The sequence below is a fragment of the Macaca thibetana genome, chromosome 12 (genome assembly GCF_024542745.1).
Source record: "Macaca thibetana thibetana isolate TM-01 chromosome 12, ASM2454274v1, whole genome shotgun sequence".
Classification (NCBI taxonomy): Eukaryota; Metazoa; Chordata; class Mammalia; order Primates; family Cercopithecidae; genus Macaca; species Macaca thibetana.
The window spans coordinates 72459950-72478667 of record NC_065589.1 but is presented as its reverse complement, the minus strand read 5'-3'; the positions used below and the strand labels follow the sequence as shown (position 1 = coordinate 72478667).

Sequence of the window (18718 nt, the reverse complement as noted above, 5' to 3'; positions counted from 1 at the left end):
CAAAAAACCGTACCTCTGTCTCCTCTCTCATGGGCTAAGAAACAAGAATGATACTAAAACATCAGAGAACTGAATAAGCTCACTTGAGCCACAATAGCAAAGTAAAGAAGGAGGAATAACTGAAGAGATCATAGCAAAGAGCCGTTGCTGATTGCCTGTGTTAGCTGTGAAGAGAACACTGGCAAATTAAACATCCAGACCTCTGTAAAACCACTATCTAAGCTTCCTCCATTTATCTAAGCCAGGCTATCATCAACACCCACTTCTTCTGTTGCCTACTGAACTGCTAAGAAATAATACATTTTGCAGATTTTAATTTTATCATCTTTATTTTGTTCTTATTTCCCCCACTTCAGGGGTCTTTTAGGATATATTTCACACCTATAGATAAAATTTCAGAGCTGGATCAAAGCCGAACACTGCTTAATTTTTTTTTACTCCAACTTGCATCTAGTTATTGCACTTACTTGTTTGCTTGTTGTTCAGCATGTTGTTGATTTTTGAACAATACTGTTTACTTCCTTGATTAGCTCTCTGATTTATAACTTAGGTAAAGCTCACACATGTCCTGGCCACAGATGTCACACAATCTTTTATTTTGGCGCCAGGTTGATATGACACACTGTTTGTTGTAGTTCCCTTTCAGAGAACAGTCCACCCCTGTCTACACCACATGCCTGGCACTGATCTAGGTGGAGCTACGTAGCCACAAAGCGTGTCCATTATGGGCACCATGACGGAATGCCATGACACACACATGCAGAACCACTGATCTTCTCAACCTCCTCATTTGACAGATAATGCAAGTGGGTCATAAAGAGTAGACGTGATCTCCTTCAGTCAGTGGCAGGTTTGGGATAGGAATCCTCGTTTCTCACTTTCCAGTGTCCTGTTCATTGCTTCCATGCTAAAGAGGGAAACTCAAAAAAAGCAGTTATAGTTCCAAGCACTGAATCATACTCCTGCACCGTGGGAAGTTAACAGCGCCTTGTTTGCTGAAGCCCTGTGTAACTTTCTCAGGCTTAAAAACACAAGGAAGCATAGGTGTTGTGGGAAATTATATGACTGACCTGCCATCAATCGATAAGATATATTGTGTAAATCTTCTAGGGAGGAATTTTTAAATTTGAAGTAATTAGTTTATTCGCTCCTGCCTGAGCATTTTATTTAGGATTCTAAGACTGTGGAATGTAACTTCTCTATAAGAAACTGCCTGACCCATATGAGATTTTACTTAAGACTTTGGCCATATCAGTACTATACTAACTGGAATGAGTCTCCTAGTAGCTCGTATCCAAACCATCCACCTTTGGCCACACAGATGAATGGGCATTCTACCTGAAGGCCACCTAAAGAGCAGAACAGACTTCTGTTCACAGTCCCACCAGGGACTTATGATACCTTAGCAAAGCCTTCTTACCCATATTTTCTTCCCCCAAAACTGTCCCCATAGGTAGTATTTTTACTGGAAGGGAGTGGTGATAACTTGTTTTTATGTTTGCAAGGGTAAAATAATAAATATTTTAATGCTATTATTAAATGTGTAATTTTAAAATAAGCCTCCTGGAAATTTGCCTTTCAAGCTCTCTGGAACTCTCTGGAACCCTCAGGTTTGCATTCTGTATCTGTCTTGCATGTGTCTTCCAGATACAATACCCTCCATTTCCTGTCAAACTCATGTTAAGCTTTCAAAATCTAGTTCATTCATTGCGTACTCTGCAGTGTTTGTTTTCCTTATTCTCTCATGAAAACTTAGTATCCTGTCCCCTCGTTTCACTTTATTCAGAGATTTATTCTAACACTCACCAGTTTAAATTGCAATGAACTGTTTATATGTCAGCCTTTCCCCTTCCCCCCAAGAGCTTCTCTGGGCTGTCTTCTCCTTAAAGAACTGCATAGTTGGCTCTTGAACAATGTTGATTTGAACTGTGCAGGTCTACTTATACACGGTTTTTTTTTTCAACCAAATGCAGATAAAAAATAACAGTATTGGTTGGATGCAAAACCGCATAAATGGAGGGCCAACTTTTCATATATGTGGGTTCTTCAGGGCTGACTGTGTACATTTTGGTATACTCAGGGGTACTAGAAAGAATCCCTCATATATACTAACTGCATTCTGTTCATCTTTATAAGACCCATAGAAGGGCTTTACTGTATTATTTCAAAGTGTGAATAACTTGAGCATCGTTAAACGAAAGGCCCCCTATTTCAAAAATGTCCCCCTTACCTGGACACTAGATCATCTACAGGTTTTCAACATTCCCATCAATAGATTCATTCCATAAAAATTTTTCTTTCTAGATAGCTTTTTTTTTTTTTTTTTTGAGACGAAGTCTAGCTCTGTCACCCAGGCTGGAGTGCAATGGCACGATCTCAGCTTACTGCAATCTCCGTCTCCTGGGTTCAAGCGATTTCAGCCTCCTGAGTAACTGGTATTACAGGCGCACTTGTAATACCTGCCCAGGTTATTTTTTTATTTTTAGTAGAGATGGGATTTCACTGTGTTGGCCAGGCTGGTCTTGAACTCCTGACCTCATGATCCGCCCGCTTCAGCCTCCCAAAGTGCTGGGATTACAAAGGTGAGCCACTGCGCCTGGCCTAGATAGCTTTTTATACCGTATAAACATCTCACCTGAGTGAATTAATGCATTCATTTGTCCATTAACAAATTACGCCTGGATTAAGTGTCAGACGAATAGTAACCTGAAGATTTGGAACAAAGACAAAAGGAGATTTGATGGGAATATGGAGGAGGTGTGTGCTGCATTGAAAAGTTCAAGGGTGGGACAATGAAGTAGGGGGAATTGGGTATTGGGATAGGGAGGAGACAGCATTAAAGCCATGTTGCACCTTCAGAAGTGGAAATAGAGAGGTAAAAAGGAATGTGGGGAATTTGAATACATCCTTTGCCTAAATTGTGATTTTGCCCACGACTATCCCTGATTGTTCTGAGACTGGAATAAGCCGTTCTCACACTTCACGTCATGGGTGCTGACAGACATGTGTATGTGGCTTTTATTTTATTTTATCTTTAAATGGGTCAAGTCGTCTTGGGTAGATATTGGGTAGATGTCAGCAGTACAGGCTCCTGTAGTTTTTTGAACACACATCAGGCCATGTGGCAGCCATGTTATTTTCAAGCGAACTCCACCAAGAAAATATGGGAAGAGCTTTCTTTATCTGGCTCTAAGAGGAAATTCCTGTCGTTAAAAGAGACCTTCTGCTAATGTGGCAGTAAAGTGCAGAAAACAGAGTAACTCCACTATTGACTGTGTTAGAAGCCTTGTTAGCTCCTTGAAACAGTCTGGGATTCAGTATAGGTGTTTGCTGGACTGACATCCTGTTTACGAGTTTTAAAGCTTAAGGAGAGAGGAAGGAGTTACTATTTTTTCCCTAGCTCTACAATGTGAGATCTCTGGGTCACAAATCTTTAAAGCTGTAGTTTACATTCTAAAAAAAAAAGTCAGTGAAAACATTGGTTTGGCTTTCTTCAAGCAAATAGTGTAAAGGTGTTAATTATGCAGAAATTCCTTAAAATGTCAGACAATTGCCAATTAAAAGTCAATACAGGAATAGGGAAGGGGTTTCTTTGGGGCTTTGAATTTCCCACATGCACGATAAAATTGTATATTCAGAAAAGAGTGAATTTGTTATCTGTGCATACCTTTCTTCAATAAAACAGATGGGAGGACGGTCTCCTCTCTTATTTACTCTTGATTCCTTCCCTCCACAAAACTACAATCCCTTCTATATACAGTCATGCATCACATAATGGCATTTCAGTCAATGACAGACTACATATACAACTGTGGTCCCATAAGATTACAATGGAGCTGAAAAATTCCTATCGCCTCGTGATGTCCTAGCCTTCCCAATGCATTACTCAGGTGTTTGTGGTGATGCTGATACAACCAGCCTACTGCTTTGCCAGTTGTATAAAATATAGCAGATACAGTTATGTGCGGTACATAGCACTGAATAATGATAATAAGCAACTATGTTACTGGTTTATGTATATGCTATAGTAGGCTTTTAAGTTATTACTTTAGCATGTACTCCTACTTATTTTTTTTAAGTTAACTTTAAAACTGCCTCAGGCAGGTTCTTTAGGAGGTATTCTAGAAGAAACCATTGTGATTCTAGGAGATGGCAACTCCCTGTGTGTTACTGCCCCATAGACCTTACAGTGGGATAAGATGTGTGGAGGTAGAAGACAGTGATATTAATGATCCTGACCCTGTGTAGGCCTCGGCTAGTATGTGTGTTAGTGTCTTTGTTTTTAATTAAAAAATAAAAAAATAAAAAAAACTTAAAAATTTAAAAAGGTTTATAGAATTAAGATATAAAGAAAATATTTTTGTACATCTTACAGTGTGTGTTTTAAGCTAAGTGTTATTTCAAAAGAGTCAAAGTTTTTAAAAATTTTAAAGCTTGTGAAGTAAAGTTATGGTAAGTGGTTAATTTATTATTGAAGAAAGAGAAATATTTTGTATAAATTTGGTATAGCCTAAGTGTGCAGTATTTATAAAGTCTACATTAGTGTACAGTAATGTCCTAGGCCTTCACATTCACACATCATTCACTCACTGACTCACCTAGAGCAACTTCCAGTCCTGCAAGTCTCGTTCATGTTATGTGCCCTATATAGGTGTACTGTTTTTTTTACATTTTATACCATATTTTTACTGTACCTTTTCTACGTTTAGATATACAGATACTTTCCATTGTGTTATAACTGCCTATAGTACTCCATATAGCAACATGCTATATGGGTTTTTAGCCTAGGAGAAATAGGCTATACTATATAGCCCAGGTATGTCAACCAAAACAAAAAACAAAAACACAGAGAAAATTATCTATAAATATGCTGGGTTTACTTAGGAATAAAAATAAGGGTTATAATCTGGAATAGTATAAAATGGCAAGGCACCAGTGCATTCAGTGAGGGAAGGGTAAGGGGAGCTTTTATTAGCAAAAAGAGATTTACATAAGCTGCTTAGAAATAGAGTTCATTGGTTCCAGAGGTTCAAAGCCAGAGTTGTCAGTTCATTGGTGGAGATACTGTTACTGGGCAAGTGTTTTTCTGAGAACATCTTCACTGAATTACTTCAGTCCTATAGAATGCCTAGTGATAAACCTTATCAAAGCAGGAGATGCATGAAGGATGCAAAAGGGTTTTTTGTGGGGTTTTTAGATAGTCCTTGGAAACAGTTCTTATCTCAGACATGTAAGCATGAGTCTCCTCTTTTTCAGGCCTTCCCAGCCCTATCTTGTCTGGGTCTGACAAAAGTGATTTCATCCTGTGTCTGTAACTTTCACAGTGTGCAGAGGCTATAGTAAGTGCACTCTATGCTGTTCACATAATGACAAAATTCTCTATGACTCTTTTCTTAGAATATATCCCTGTCATTAAGCAGCACAGCACGTGACTGTATATAAATTATCCATGTTCTTTTCATAAGACATTAGCTCATGTCCAAGTGGGCTGGGAACTCTCCCATCCTGCTCTGCCCATTTATTGATATTAACCTGAAAGCTGTAGATAAATGCTAAGGGAGAGAGTAAAAACTGCAGAACGAAATTTAACATCACACATGATCTCCTTTTCTTGGCTTCCTACAGCTGTGTCATATTTTGTGGCTATCTTAAGTTACTTCAATTTATCACATCCAGAATAAATCCTTGTTATAAATTTAGGAGAGATGGTTATGTAAAGATGAACCAAGTTTTTGTATCATACAAAATACTATAGATTTGTGTTTTTTTGAGATGGGGTCTTGCTCTGTTGCCCAGACTAGAGTACAGTGGTGTGTGATCGTGGCTCACTGCAGCCTCAACCTCTCGGGCTCAACTTGTTATATATAAAGTTTTGGTGCCGCAAAAGGAACAGCACTCGAATATAAAATTTTCTTTTTTAATTCTCAGCAAGTCAAGGTCCTTCGTATAGAAGGGTGCGCCCTTACAGATGGAACAATGGTGAGCACATACTCGGACAAGGGAGGGGAAGGGGTTCTTATCCCTGAGGCACGTGGCCCCTGTGGCTGTGTCCTTCCCCTATTGGCTAGGGTTAGACCACCCAGGCTAAGCTAATTCCGATTGGCTGATTTAAAGAGAATGACGGGGTGAATGCTTTGGCGGGAGTCAGGGCAGAGCAGGTAGCAGGTAATTGGAATGAGTTAGGGTGGAGCAGGTGATCAGAATGAATCAGGATGGAGGAGGTAATCAACAAAGGTTGCTTTACAAGGACGTTTAGAAGGCAAAGAACTGAACATCCTGACATATTAATTCTTTGAAAAGAAATTTAGAACTTACATCTAACAAACTGATCCTACCACTTCAGCCTCCTGAATAGCTGGGACCACAGGTGTGTCACCATGCCCAGATAATTTTTAAAACTTTTTGTAGAGATGGGGTCTCACTATGTTGGCCAGGCTGGTCTCAAACTCCTGGGCTTAGGCAATCCTTCCACTTGGCCTCCACAGATGCTGGGATTACAGGTGAAAGTCACTGCACTTAACTACTATAGTATTTTTTATAGTATGTTTGTATACAACTATGTACTGAATTTAACTCCTTGCATGTTGTTAGCTACAGTGTTATAAACTGAAACTGGAACATGTTAATTACTGCAGGTATTGCCCTAGCGTAGGTCTGTCTCAAGCTTGTTCCCAAACATTACTAGCACAACTCACTGACAGGACAAAGTGGAGTTTATTGCTTCCCACCACATCTCAAAGCTTTGGCAATGTGTTGGAGAAGGGAAGTCAAGGTCAGAGTTTGTTGAGAAATCGTTTATTTTTAGGAGGGTCTTTCAAAGTGAGGGTCTTTGATTAGGATTGGGTAAGGATCACAGTGCAGCAGTCCAGTGCTGGTGGAAACAGCAAGGGGAGGACTTTGAAAGGCGAGATTATAGGAATCATAGGGAATGAACTGTCAGGTTGGTCCTTTCCATGGAAGAGCTGACGAGTCTTTCAGGAAGTTTCTGTAATGAGCAATCTAACCGTTTGCCTGGGCTTGGAGACTCCTGAAAAAAGAAAGTCATGCTAATGGAGACAGGAATTACACAAAGTCATTGTATTGTAGACAGTAAGATGTGGTTTCGGTTCTCAGTATCTAAGCTGAATGTGGGGTACATGGTTTCAGTTCTCAGGTCTACTGAGATAAAACTTAATCTTGAAACAGATGAATTGAAGCATCTGATTTTTTATTTACAGCTCCTTATATTTGTAACTATTTGACACAAACAGCTTTTTACATTTCAGCATTGCTTTGCAATCATTTCTTAGTTTATTAGCCTATTTCTTGTGTTCGGAGAGAAAATTAAAATCGGAAAATTTCTCAAACAAATGCCCACCAACAAGAACCAATGAAATCCTGCAACAAGTCCTATAAACCCAGAGGGTGCAGCAGAGGGAGACTGAATTCTATGTTTGATTATTTAAAACAACAACCTGTCCTTCGGGGCAGTTAGTAAAAGATGACTACAGATGAAACCCTGGGTTCTGGGTACTTTCCAAGCAAGGAAAATCCTCTGAAGCAGGCGGAAAATTGCCATCTTTTAAAAGTTCCAGCTCTGTCTTCAGACCACTTGTGTCTTTTCGTTTAAGTTGGAAGCAGGGAAATTGTGTGAGATCTTTGTAATCTCCAATTCAGATTCTCTCTTAACACAGTTCCCGCATAGGATATAAATTCCATTAGATGCCTCTGACTTCCATTTTCTCCTTCCAACACAGGACACATGTTGGTAGTTGCAGTTTTGAGAAGCACAGGAGGGTGTTCTGGGGCAATGAGCGATGCTTAGCTGGGAAGAGGCTGTCTAGGGGGTGAAGCACTGAGGATGCTTAACATTTGAAAGAAGTGTGAACACTGTATTTACATTTAAATTAAAATGGAAACTTTGTATAGGTTATGTTTCTGAAAGGTGTGTGTGGCGCATCTGCTGAGGTCTATTGTTTATTCATGCTGTAAATCCTTTGAAATGTGTTAAAATGCTTCCCACTCATTATAAAGCTCCTGCCACCCCTGGATTACGACTTTGATGTCACCAATCCTGCTTCAAAGGGTTCTTTCTGGGCTATTAATCACAGTTTAGCCTCTGAAGATATCGCCAGAGAAAACATTTGGACATCTTTGTGCTAGACTTGCTGAAACTTTGAAATCTTGAGCATCTTGCATATGCACAAATTGCAGCACTTCCTTTCATTAACAACTTTTTATTTTGCTACAGAATCAAATGACATTGTGGGTAAAAATGCAAACAAATCTCTTCACACACTTGGTTTGGGGGAAGAGGAATTAGAGAAGTGGTGAAGGGTGGATCTTCAAAGGTAAAAAGTGGGAGGAATCTGAGTGGCCAAGAGTTGTCCTATCATTTTTTCTCACCTTTCATAGTTTTTTTTGACTAGCCAGTGATCACACAGAGATTTGGTGAGATTTCCTGGTGTTTTCTTTTCTTCGAGACAGAGTTTCGCTCTTATTGCCCAGGCTGGAATGCAATGGGGCGATCTCGGTTCACTGCAACCTCCGCCCCCTGAGTTCAAGGGATTCTCCTGCCTCAGCCTCCCAAGTAGCCGGGATTACAGGCATGTGCCATCACACCCTGCTAATTTTGTATATATAGTAGAGACGGGTTTCTCCATGTTGGCCAGGCTAGTCTTGAACTCCCGACCTCAGGTGATTCGCCAGACTCGGCCTCCCAAAGTGCTGGGATTACTGGCATGAGCCACCACTCCCAGCCATTTTTCCTGGTCTTTTCTTGCTCTCTCCTTTGATACCTTTGTGAACAGTTCACAGAAAATAATAATAAAATACTACCTAATGTGAAATGAATAGTTGCCTTCTTGCTCTAGTCCTGTGTTGACAGTGTTTTTGTGAGTTGTCTTGCTGAGTCCCCATAATAACTCTTATGGGAGGAAAACAGGTGGTGCTGTTTTCTTGTTATGGACTAGGAAACTGAGGCTTTGAGAAGTCAACTTGTTCAAGGTCACGCTCCTGACAAATGCAAAGCCCTGCAAAACTTCACGGGCCCCCAGGACTCAGAGGCTGCTGTCTCCCACTCCCTACCCCACTTACTCACTCGGGATGGCCAGGTTTCTCCTTATGTGCGGAGGGATTGATGGGGTTCAGGGCTCACTATCCCAAAATATGGCCCCTTGACCTACTGAATAATTTAAGCTAAAGGAATGTGAGAAACTGGCAGGCGCAGGAATGTCACTCTTAACCCCCACCCCCTTGTCCCTTGAAGCAGGTCATAAAATCTAGGAGGGATTTTTCTGACCTTCCACTAAAGCAGGCTGTGAGACTGTCGTGTAGGAGCTGCTCTTCCTATACCCACAGAAAAGAAGGATCCTTATCTCTGCAGACACAAGGACACAGAGAAGAATCTGAATGAATAGGCCTTATTAAATTTCATCAGTTTCTTACCCTTAGAGGATACTTTTTCCTGTCATATTTCTTTACTACTCTCCTTTTATTTCCTTATAAAGGCTCCAGTGTCACCTAAAACTTACATTAAGTAAATTTTTATCCTTTTCACTTAGTAATCTGTCCTTTGTTAAAAGGGCCTCAACCATGAACCTAGAATGAGTAGAGAAAAAGATATTTTTCCTCCTGTGAAGGATCCTTACTGCCCGGTCTACTAATCAGTGTCTGCGTCCTCAATCTTCACAATGGTGTGCTCTATTGTCTAACTTCCTTCTCGGGTAAACTTCCTTTGGCACCTTTTTTCTTCCATATTCATCTCTTCCAGTGATTAGCAGTGTCCCAGTTGGAGACTTTTTCTTGTAGTAAAAAAAATATGTAACATGAAATCTCTCTTTTTAAGTATACAATATAGTATCAAATATGTGCACATTTTTGTACAGCAGATCTCTAGAATTTTTTCATATTATGCGACTAAAACTCAATACCCGTTGAATAGCAGCGCCCACTTCCTTGTGCCCCCAGCCACTGACAACTACCATTCTACTCTCTGCTTTTGTGAGTTTGACTACTTTAGATACCTCACGTAAGTGAAATTGTGCAGTATTGTGTTCCTGTGACTGGCTTATTTCACTTAGCCGAATGTCCTCCAGGTTCATCCATGTGGTAGTGTATGGCAGGATTTCCTTTTTTTTTTTTTTTAAGGCTGGGTATTCAATTGTATGTATATACCAAATGCTCTTTGTCCATTTACCTGTCGATAAGCATTTAGTTTGTTTACACTTCTTGGCCCTTGTGAATAATGGTGCAATGAACACAGGAGTGCAAATATCTCTTGGAGATCTTGTTTTCAATTCTTTTAGGTAAATACTCAGAAGAGGGATTGCTGTGTCATATGGCAGATCTATTTTTAATTTTTTGAGGGACCTTTATGCTACATTTTTCATAGCAGCTGCACCATTTTATATTCCTGCCAACAGTGCAGAGGGTTCGAATTTCTCTGTATCCTCTTCAGCACTTGTTTCTGTTTCTTTGATGATGACCATATTAATTGGAATGAGGTAATATTTCATCTCATTATAGTTTTGATTTTCATTTCCCTAATGTTTAGTGATACTGAGTATCTCTTCATATACCTGTTAGCCATTTGTATGCCTTCTTTGCAGATATGTGTAATCAAGTCCGTATTTATTTATTTATTTATTTATTTGGCTTTTTTACTATTGAGTTGTAGGAGTTCCTTATATATTTTGCATGTTAATCCTTTATTAGCTATATGGTTTGAAAATAATTTCTCCTATTCCATAGGTTATCCCTACAATCCATTGATTGTTTCCTTGGTTGAGTAGAAGTTTTAGTTTTGTGTAGTCTCATTGTCTATATTTGCTTTTATAGTCTATGTTTTGGTTTCATATCCAAAAAAACTTGTTGCCAAGACTAATGTTGTGGAGTTTTTCTCCTACGTTTTCTTCTAGGAGTTTTATAGTTTCAGTTTGTTTGTTTATTTATTTTCTTATTTTTTGAGACGGAGTCTTGCTCTGTCGCCGAGGCTGGAATGCAGTGGTGCGATCTCGGCTCATCGCAAGCTCCCCCTCCCGGGTTCACGCCATTCTCCTGCCTCAGCCTCCTGAGTAGCTGGGACCACAGGTGCCCGCTACCACGCCCAACTAATTTTTTGTATTTTTAGCAGAGACGGGGTTTCACCGTGTTAACCATGATAGTCTTGATCTCCTGACCTTGTGATCCACCCACCTCAGCCTCCCAAAGTGCTGGGATTACAGGCGTGAGCCACTGCACCCGGCTATAGATTCAATTCTTACATTTTAATCTTCAATCCATTTTGATTTGATTTTTGTGTATGGTGTAAGGTAACAGTTAAATTTTATTCTTTTGCATGTGGATATTCACTTTCCCTAACACCGTTTGTTGAAGAGATTATTTTACTCCATTATATAGTCTTGGTGATTTTATCAAAAATCATTTGATCACGCATCTCTGCGTGTTTATTTCTGGGCACTCTATTTTGTTTAATTGGTTTGTCTTTATTTCAATACCATATGTTTTGATTACTGTCGCTTGGTAATATGTTTTGAATTCAGGAAATGTGAATCCTCCAGCTTTATTCTTTTTCTCACTGTTGTTTTGGCTATTCTGGGTCCTTTGTGGTTCTATATGGATTTCAGGATATTTTTGCTATCTGCAACAGATGCCATTGGGACTTAATAAGCATTACACTGAATCTGTAGAATGCTTGGGGTAGTATGAACATTTTAACAATATTAAGTCTTCCAACCCATGAACAGTGATGTGCGTCAGTTTATCTGTGCCTTCTTTAATTTCTTCCAGCAATGTTTTGTAGTTTTTGGTGTAAAAGTCTTTTGCCTCCTTGATTAAATTTATTCCTATTGTGTTTTGATGCTATTTTAAATGGAATTATTTCCTTAATTTCTTTTTTGAATAGTTCATTTTTAGTGTATAAAAATGCAACCGAGTGGCTCAAGCCTGTAATCCCAGCACTTTGGGAGGCCGAGACGGGCGGATCACGAGGTCAGGAAATCGAGACCATCCTGGCTAACACAATGAAACCCCGTCTTCACTAAAAATACAAAAAAATTAGCCGGGTGTGGTGGCGGCGCCTGTAGTCCCAGCTACTCGGGAGGCTGAGGCAGGAGAATGGCGGGAACCCAGGAGGCGGAGCTTGCAGTGAGCCGAGATGGCGCCACGGCACTCCAGCCTGGGCGACAGAGCGAGACTCCGCCTCAAAAAAAAAAAAAAAAAAAAATGCAACCGAATTAGCCAGGCTTGATGGTGGGTGCCTGTAATCCCAGCTACTCGGGAGGCTGAGGCGTGAGAATCACTTGAACCTGGAAGGTGGAGGTTGCAGTGAGCTGAGATCACACCACTGCACTTCAGCCAGGGCAATAGAGTGAGACTTTGTCTGAAAACAAAAACAAAAATGAAAACAAAAACTGATTTTTGGGTGTTCTTTTTTGTTTTGTTTTGCTTTGGTTTGGTTTTTTTTGTTGTTGTTTTTTGAGACGGAATCTCGCTCTGTCCCAGCCTGGAGTGCAGTGGCATGATCTCGGCTCACTGCAATCTCCGCCACCCAGGTTCAAGCGATTCTCCTGCCTCAGGCTCCCTAGTAGCCGGGATTGCAGGCGTGTACCACCAAGCCTGGCTAATTTTTGTATTTTTAGTAGAGACGAGGTTTCACCATGTTGGCCAGGCTGGTCTCGAACTCCTGACCCAGTGATCCACCTGCCTTGGCCTCCCAAAGTGCTGGAATTACAGGCGTGAGCCACCACGTCCGGCCTGGACGTTGGTTTTGTATAAGTATTATTGCTAAAGTTAGTTCTAACATTTATTAGCTCTAACACTTCTTTTAATGTGGAATCTTTAGGGTTTTCTACATGTAAGATTGTGAACAGAGATTAATTTTACTTCTTCCTTTCTGATGTGGATGCCTTTTATTTCTTTTTCTTACCTAATCGCCCCAGCTAAGACTTCTAGTACTATAATATATTGAATAGAAGTGGTGAGTGTGTGAATCCTTGTCTTGTTTTTGGTGGTGTGGAAAAAGCTTTCAATTTTTCACTGTTTGGTATGATGTTAGTGTTACCAGAAAGGGGTCCCAATCCAGATCCCAAGAGAGGGTTCCCGGATCTTGCACCAGAAAGAATTTGGGAAGAGTTCACAGAGTAAAGTGAAAGTAAGTTGATTAGGAAATAAAAGAATAAAATAATGGCTGCTCCATAGGCAGAGCAGCCCCGTGGGCTGCTGGTTGCCCATTTTTATGGTTATTTCTTGATTATATGCTTAATAAGGGGTAGATTTATCATGAGTTTTCTGGGAAAAGGGTGGGCAATTCCTGGAACTGAGGGGTCCTCTCCCTTTTAGACCATGTAAGGTAACTTCCTGATGTTGCCACGCATTTGTTGTCATGGAGATGATAGGAGTGTCTTTTAGCATGCTAATACATTATAATTAGCATATAATGAACAACGAGGATGACCAGAGGTCACTTTTATTGCCATCTTGGTATAGTGAGATTTGGCCAGCTTTTTCTTTTTTTAACTGCAACCTGTTTTATCAGCAAGGTCCTTATGATCTGTATTTTGTGCCAACCTCCTACCTCATCCTGTGACTAAGAATGCCTAACCTCCTGGGAATGCAGCCCAGTAGGTCTCAGCCTTATTTTACCCAGCCCCTATTCAAGATGGAGTTGCTCTGGTTCAAATGCCTCTGACATTTCGCTGTGGGATTTTCATAAATGGCCATTGTTATGCTGAGGTAATTTCCTTTTATTTCTAATTTGTTCAGTGAATTTAATACTTTTATGTTCTTTCTTTTTGCTTATAAAACTAATATAAATTGAATTTATTTACAAGTTACTTACAATTTTTTTTTTTTTTTTGAGATGGGGTCTTGCTCTGTCACCCAAGCTGGAGTGCAGTGGTGCGATCTCCACTCACTGCAAGCTCCGCCTCCCGGGTTCACGCCATTCTCCTAACTCAGCCTCCCAAGTAGCTGGGACTACAGGCTGCTGCCACCACACCCGGCTAATTTTTTTTTGTATTTTCAGTAGAGATGGGGTTTCACTGTGTTAACCAGGATGGTCTCTATCTCCTGACCTCATGATCTGCCCACCTCAGCCTCCCAAAGTGCTGGGATTACAGGCATGCGCCACCATGCCCAGCCACTTACAAATTATTTTAAACTTTTAAATATTATAATTTATAATTTATATCATCAAAGTTTCAAAATTTTCCAAATTTTAAAAATTCAAAGCAGATTATTTTGAAAATTCAGAAAAATCCAAGGACACAAAGGGAAAAATTACTCGTGATCCTATTCCTTAACTTTTCCTTAATTTATGTTCCTTGTGGTCTCTTTCTTAGGTAATTTGGCCCAGACAAGAGCTAGGATAACAGTGGCCTCAAGATCTTTGCCTCCACATTTCAGTGCTGGGAAAGCCAAGGTGAGTAACAGATTTGCACCAAATATGGTATGGACTTGCAGGTACTCTTGACCCAGGGGTAATGTTAGAGTAGGCAGCATTAGTTCCCTTCATGCAGCCCTCTGCCTGGGTAGTCTAGTAGAGAGATCAAAGGCATTTAGGAAGTCAGGGGTTAGGAAATTGGAAACTTCATGAAATCCTTACAATCCTGATTATCAGAAAGAGCACGTAAGAACAATGCTACCTGAAAATAAAGTCTGTCTAAGAAAAGATAAAGCATTTCTCTGAAACTACCAGCAAGCTAGTGGACCAAGTGGAATCAGGGAGGAAAGAAACTGCAGTGTTTCCTATTGCTCTGCTTTGCCCTCTGAAAAATAAGTTGTACACTCATCTGTGCAAAGGGGTTATTAGAAGGGTTAAAAATATCCAGCTGTAAAATATGTCGTTAACTGTTCTATTCTTCCAGCTAAAGTTTAACAAGAGTCTTAAGGACTGCTTGGTTAATAGTCACTGTAAGTGATAACACGGAAACACAATTATCTTGAAGGTGTTGGAGTTAAAGCTGGTCACATTTCTGAATTTTCTTAGCTGTTGGTTTACACTGAAAATTTATTTAATAAAGAACAAACAATTTGGCCACACATTAATACTGTTGAATAGTATTCCAAAATTGATACAGATATACATATTTATACTTACTTTGCTTGAGAATAAAAGACTTATTTGCACAGAGTAGGAACTCAAATCATTTGTTAACAATAATTTTTACACCAATATTGCTATTATAATTCATTGTAATACCCTACATTTCAACTTTGCTACTTCATGGCAAGACATTAGAACTATCTGGGCCTCTAGAAGAGATTTACACATGAATTTCTGTGGGCCTGAGGTGGTTCTGAGGGCCTCTTAATAATGCATGTAAAATTCTATCTGTATTTAATACAGTTGGTTCTCATTATTGGTGAAAGTTGTGCTCACTAAAGTTGCTGCAAACTCTGAATCAGCAAATACTGAACCATTGCTTCTAGGAGGAAATACAGGCTCAATACTTAGGCCACAATATTTTTGTGAAGTGATCAATGCGTAACCTCATTTTACACATTTCTGTTAAAAGACACCTTGTTTAATATATGTTTCTCTAAATAATTATAGTCAGTATTTTAAAATATAAAACAGTATGTCAATTGCAGCATTTGTGTCATTGAACTCACAATCAACAGCACTGTAACACATGCCTGAACAATAAGTATTTTCTCGGCCGGGCGTGGTGGCTCAAGCCTGTAATCCCAGCACTTTGGGAGGCCGAGACGGGCGGATCACAAGGTCAGGAGATGGAGACCATCCTGGCTAACGCGGGGAAACCCCGTCTCTACTGAAAAATACAAAAAACTAGCCGGGCGAGGTGGTGGGTGCCTGTAGTCCCAGCTACTTGGGAGGCTGAGGCAGGAGAATGGCGTAAACCCGGGAGGCGGAGCTTGCAGTGAGCTGAGATCCGGCCACTGCACTCCAGCCTGGGCGGCAGAGCGGGACTCCGTCTCAAAAAAAAAAAAAAAAAGGTATTTTTTCCATGAGGCATATCACAACCTTCTTGTGCTTAGAAACACTAGACAGCACCATACTCGTGGGGATACCTTTTTTTTTTTTTTTTTTGAGACAGAGTTTCGCTCTTGTTGCCCAGGCTGGAGTACAGTGGCATGATCTTGGCTCATCGCAACCTCTGCCTCCTGCGTTCAAGCGATTCTCCTGCCTCAGCCTCCTGAGTAGCTGGGATTACAGGCATGCACTACCATGCCCAGCTAATTTTGTATTTTTAGTAGAGATGGGGTTTCTCCATGTTGGTCAGGCTGGTCTCGAACTCCCAACCTCAGGTGATCTGCCCATCTGGGCCTCCCCAAGTGCTGGATTACAGGTGCTCGCCACCACACCTGGCCCATTTTTTTTTTTTTAGACAAGATCTCACTCTGTTGTCCAGGCTGGAGTGTAGTGGCATGATTATAGCTCACTGTAACCTTGAATTTCTGGCTTCGAGGATTCTTCCACCTCAGCCTCCGGAATAGCTAGGACTATAAGTGGGCACTATACCAGGCTAATTAAAAACAATTTTTTTTTTTTTTTTTGTAGAGATGAGGTTTTGCTCTATTGTTCGTGCTGGTGTTGAACTCCTGGCCTAAAGTGATCCTTCTGCCTTGGCCTCCCAGAGTGCTGGGTTTGCAGGTGTGAGCCACCACACCCACCCTGGGTTGGGGAAGAGGGCGGGCAGCATTTTAAACAGCAAAACTACCATTGGAAAACCACAAAAATGCAAAAAAAAAAAATTTTTGGTACTTAAACAGACCTCAAAAAGGACACCTGTTTATAATATGAGAGCTGAAATAAGAAGGCAGAGCATCATCCTCTTTGACCTCAGCTAGAAATGTGTGCATCAGGGGACTGAGCATTTCTGTGAATGACTATGAAAGCATTGCAGGTATTGACTTTGGGTTACAAATAAATTTTAGCAAGTAGGCAAATCCTCAGATAATGAAGATGGATTGTCTATGTGGTTTTTTTTGGAGTCACTGACTTCTACCAGTTTTAAAAGGGATTATGACACAGAAACATTAAAGAACCCCATGTCATGTTTTCTGTCAACCCACATTCCTCTCCTTTCCTCTGTTTGATTTTTGACTGTTGGATTAAGGCATATCCTTTGCCTTCTATACCCACAGTACCAGTGCAGTGTTGCCTCCTTCCCTGTACTATCTACATGGCTCAGACCCTGCCCACGTGAAAAGTGTGCCTTCTAGTGTGTGGCATATATTTACATCATTAAAATAATAATGTGTATGGGTCTGATGAAAATGACTAAAGATTTGTTTTCACTTAGAAAATGAATTGAAAATTCTAATCATTAAGGCATCAAAAATATGAAGTGCAAGAATAGCAATAAAAAATGAAACAAAACCAACTCCAGTTACTATCTGACTTATCCAAGGTAAAATTACAGAAGTGGCCCTAGATAAAGCTGGGCTGTATAAGTGTGGCGGAAAAGTAATATTGTTTCCTCACCCATCAAAAGGTTTATGGCTGAGACCTCTTATAACAAAAAACAGATTAATGAGAGAAAAGCATAAATTTTATTTAATATAAGTTTTAGATGACATGAGAGCCATCAGATATGAAGACCCAAAGGAACAGGGAAATCTGTGTATTTTTATGGTCAGTTGTGCAGAGTTATGACTGAAAAACAAAAGGGTGTGATTTAGTGGTAATAAACTGGGGCTTACTTAGCAAGGTCTGTTTGCTCAGATTCTTCTTGGTGTCCCTATGTGACATTCCTTACCTCTGGGTATTCCTTACCTCAGGTCAGGACATCTGTCACATGAGGGTCTTCGGGGAGGAGAGAGGGAAAATAGCAGAGAGTGACCTTCCTAGGTATTCTGGCCTGCTTCAGAGAAGAGCTGAGGGAAGCTGAGAGTGGCCTTCCTGCCTCTGCTGTTTAAATGCCAAAGTCCCATATATTTGGGGATAGCATGTCCTTAACTCTGTCAGCTTCAACACATGGAGCGGCACTGACAGAGCCAGTTTTCAGTGTGTCTTGCTTTCTACTCAGTACTCTAAAGATGTTTGAGATCAGTGGTGCTGTAGGGTTTTTTTCTTCTTCTTAAGGGATAGATACATCACTTGATAGCAATAAAAATTCTTCTGAAGAGGCTTTGTCAAGAAGATAATAAATATGAGCACTTCTGAGGCTTCAGGTTGCAAATAGTGAGCACTTACTAAGAACAGGAGGAAATTCTTCAGTTTTCATTTATTGCCAAAATCTAGAGGGTTATGGGATTCTTTGGAGTCTGTATCTTTGTCTAAGAGTAGATTTAGTTGACAAATGAGGCAAATCTTTTTACTGATACCATGCTTTCAGACTTTTATTTTGTAAGTTATATCAAACCACATTGGGTGGTATAACCACCCAGTGGGTTCACTTTGCCTATTGCCTAGACAGAACCAGTTGATCAAGATGGGAATTACAATAGAGAAAGAGTAATTCACACAATTCTGGCTGTGAGGAGACCAGGGTTTTATTATTACTCAAATCAGTCTCCTCAAGTATTCAAGGATTGGAGTTTTGAAGGATAGTTTGGTAGGTAGGGGGCAAGTGAATCGGGAGTTCTGATTGGTGAGGTCAGAGATGAAATCATAGGGAGTTGAAGCTGTCCTCTGGCACTGAGTCAGTTTCTGGGTTGGGGCTATAAGACCAGATGAGCCAGTTTATGGATCTGGGTGGTGCCAACTGGTCCATCAAGTGCAGGGTCTGTAAATATCTCAAGCACTGATCTTCAGCCTTACAATACTGAT

At 40.3% G+C, this 18718-nt stretch overlaps 1 protein-coding gene across 1 annotated transcript in view; it reads left to right on the top strand.

Annotated features, from left to right (window-relative positions):
* Positions 1-18718, top strand: part of MYO3B (myosin IIIB) — a 498102-nt gene that overhangs the window by 267220 nt on the left and 212164 nt on the right. The window contains exon 23 of the mRNA XM_050751472.1: positions 14322-14401. Coding sequence (XP_050607429.1) covers positions 14322-14401 — 80 coding nt within the window. The remainder of the gene's footprint in view (positions 1-14321; positions 14402-18718) is intronic.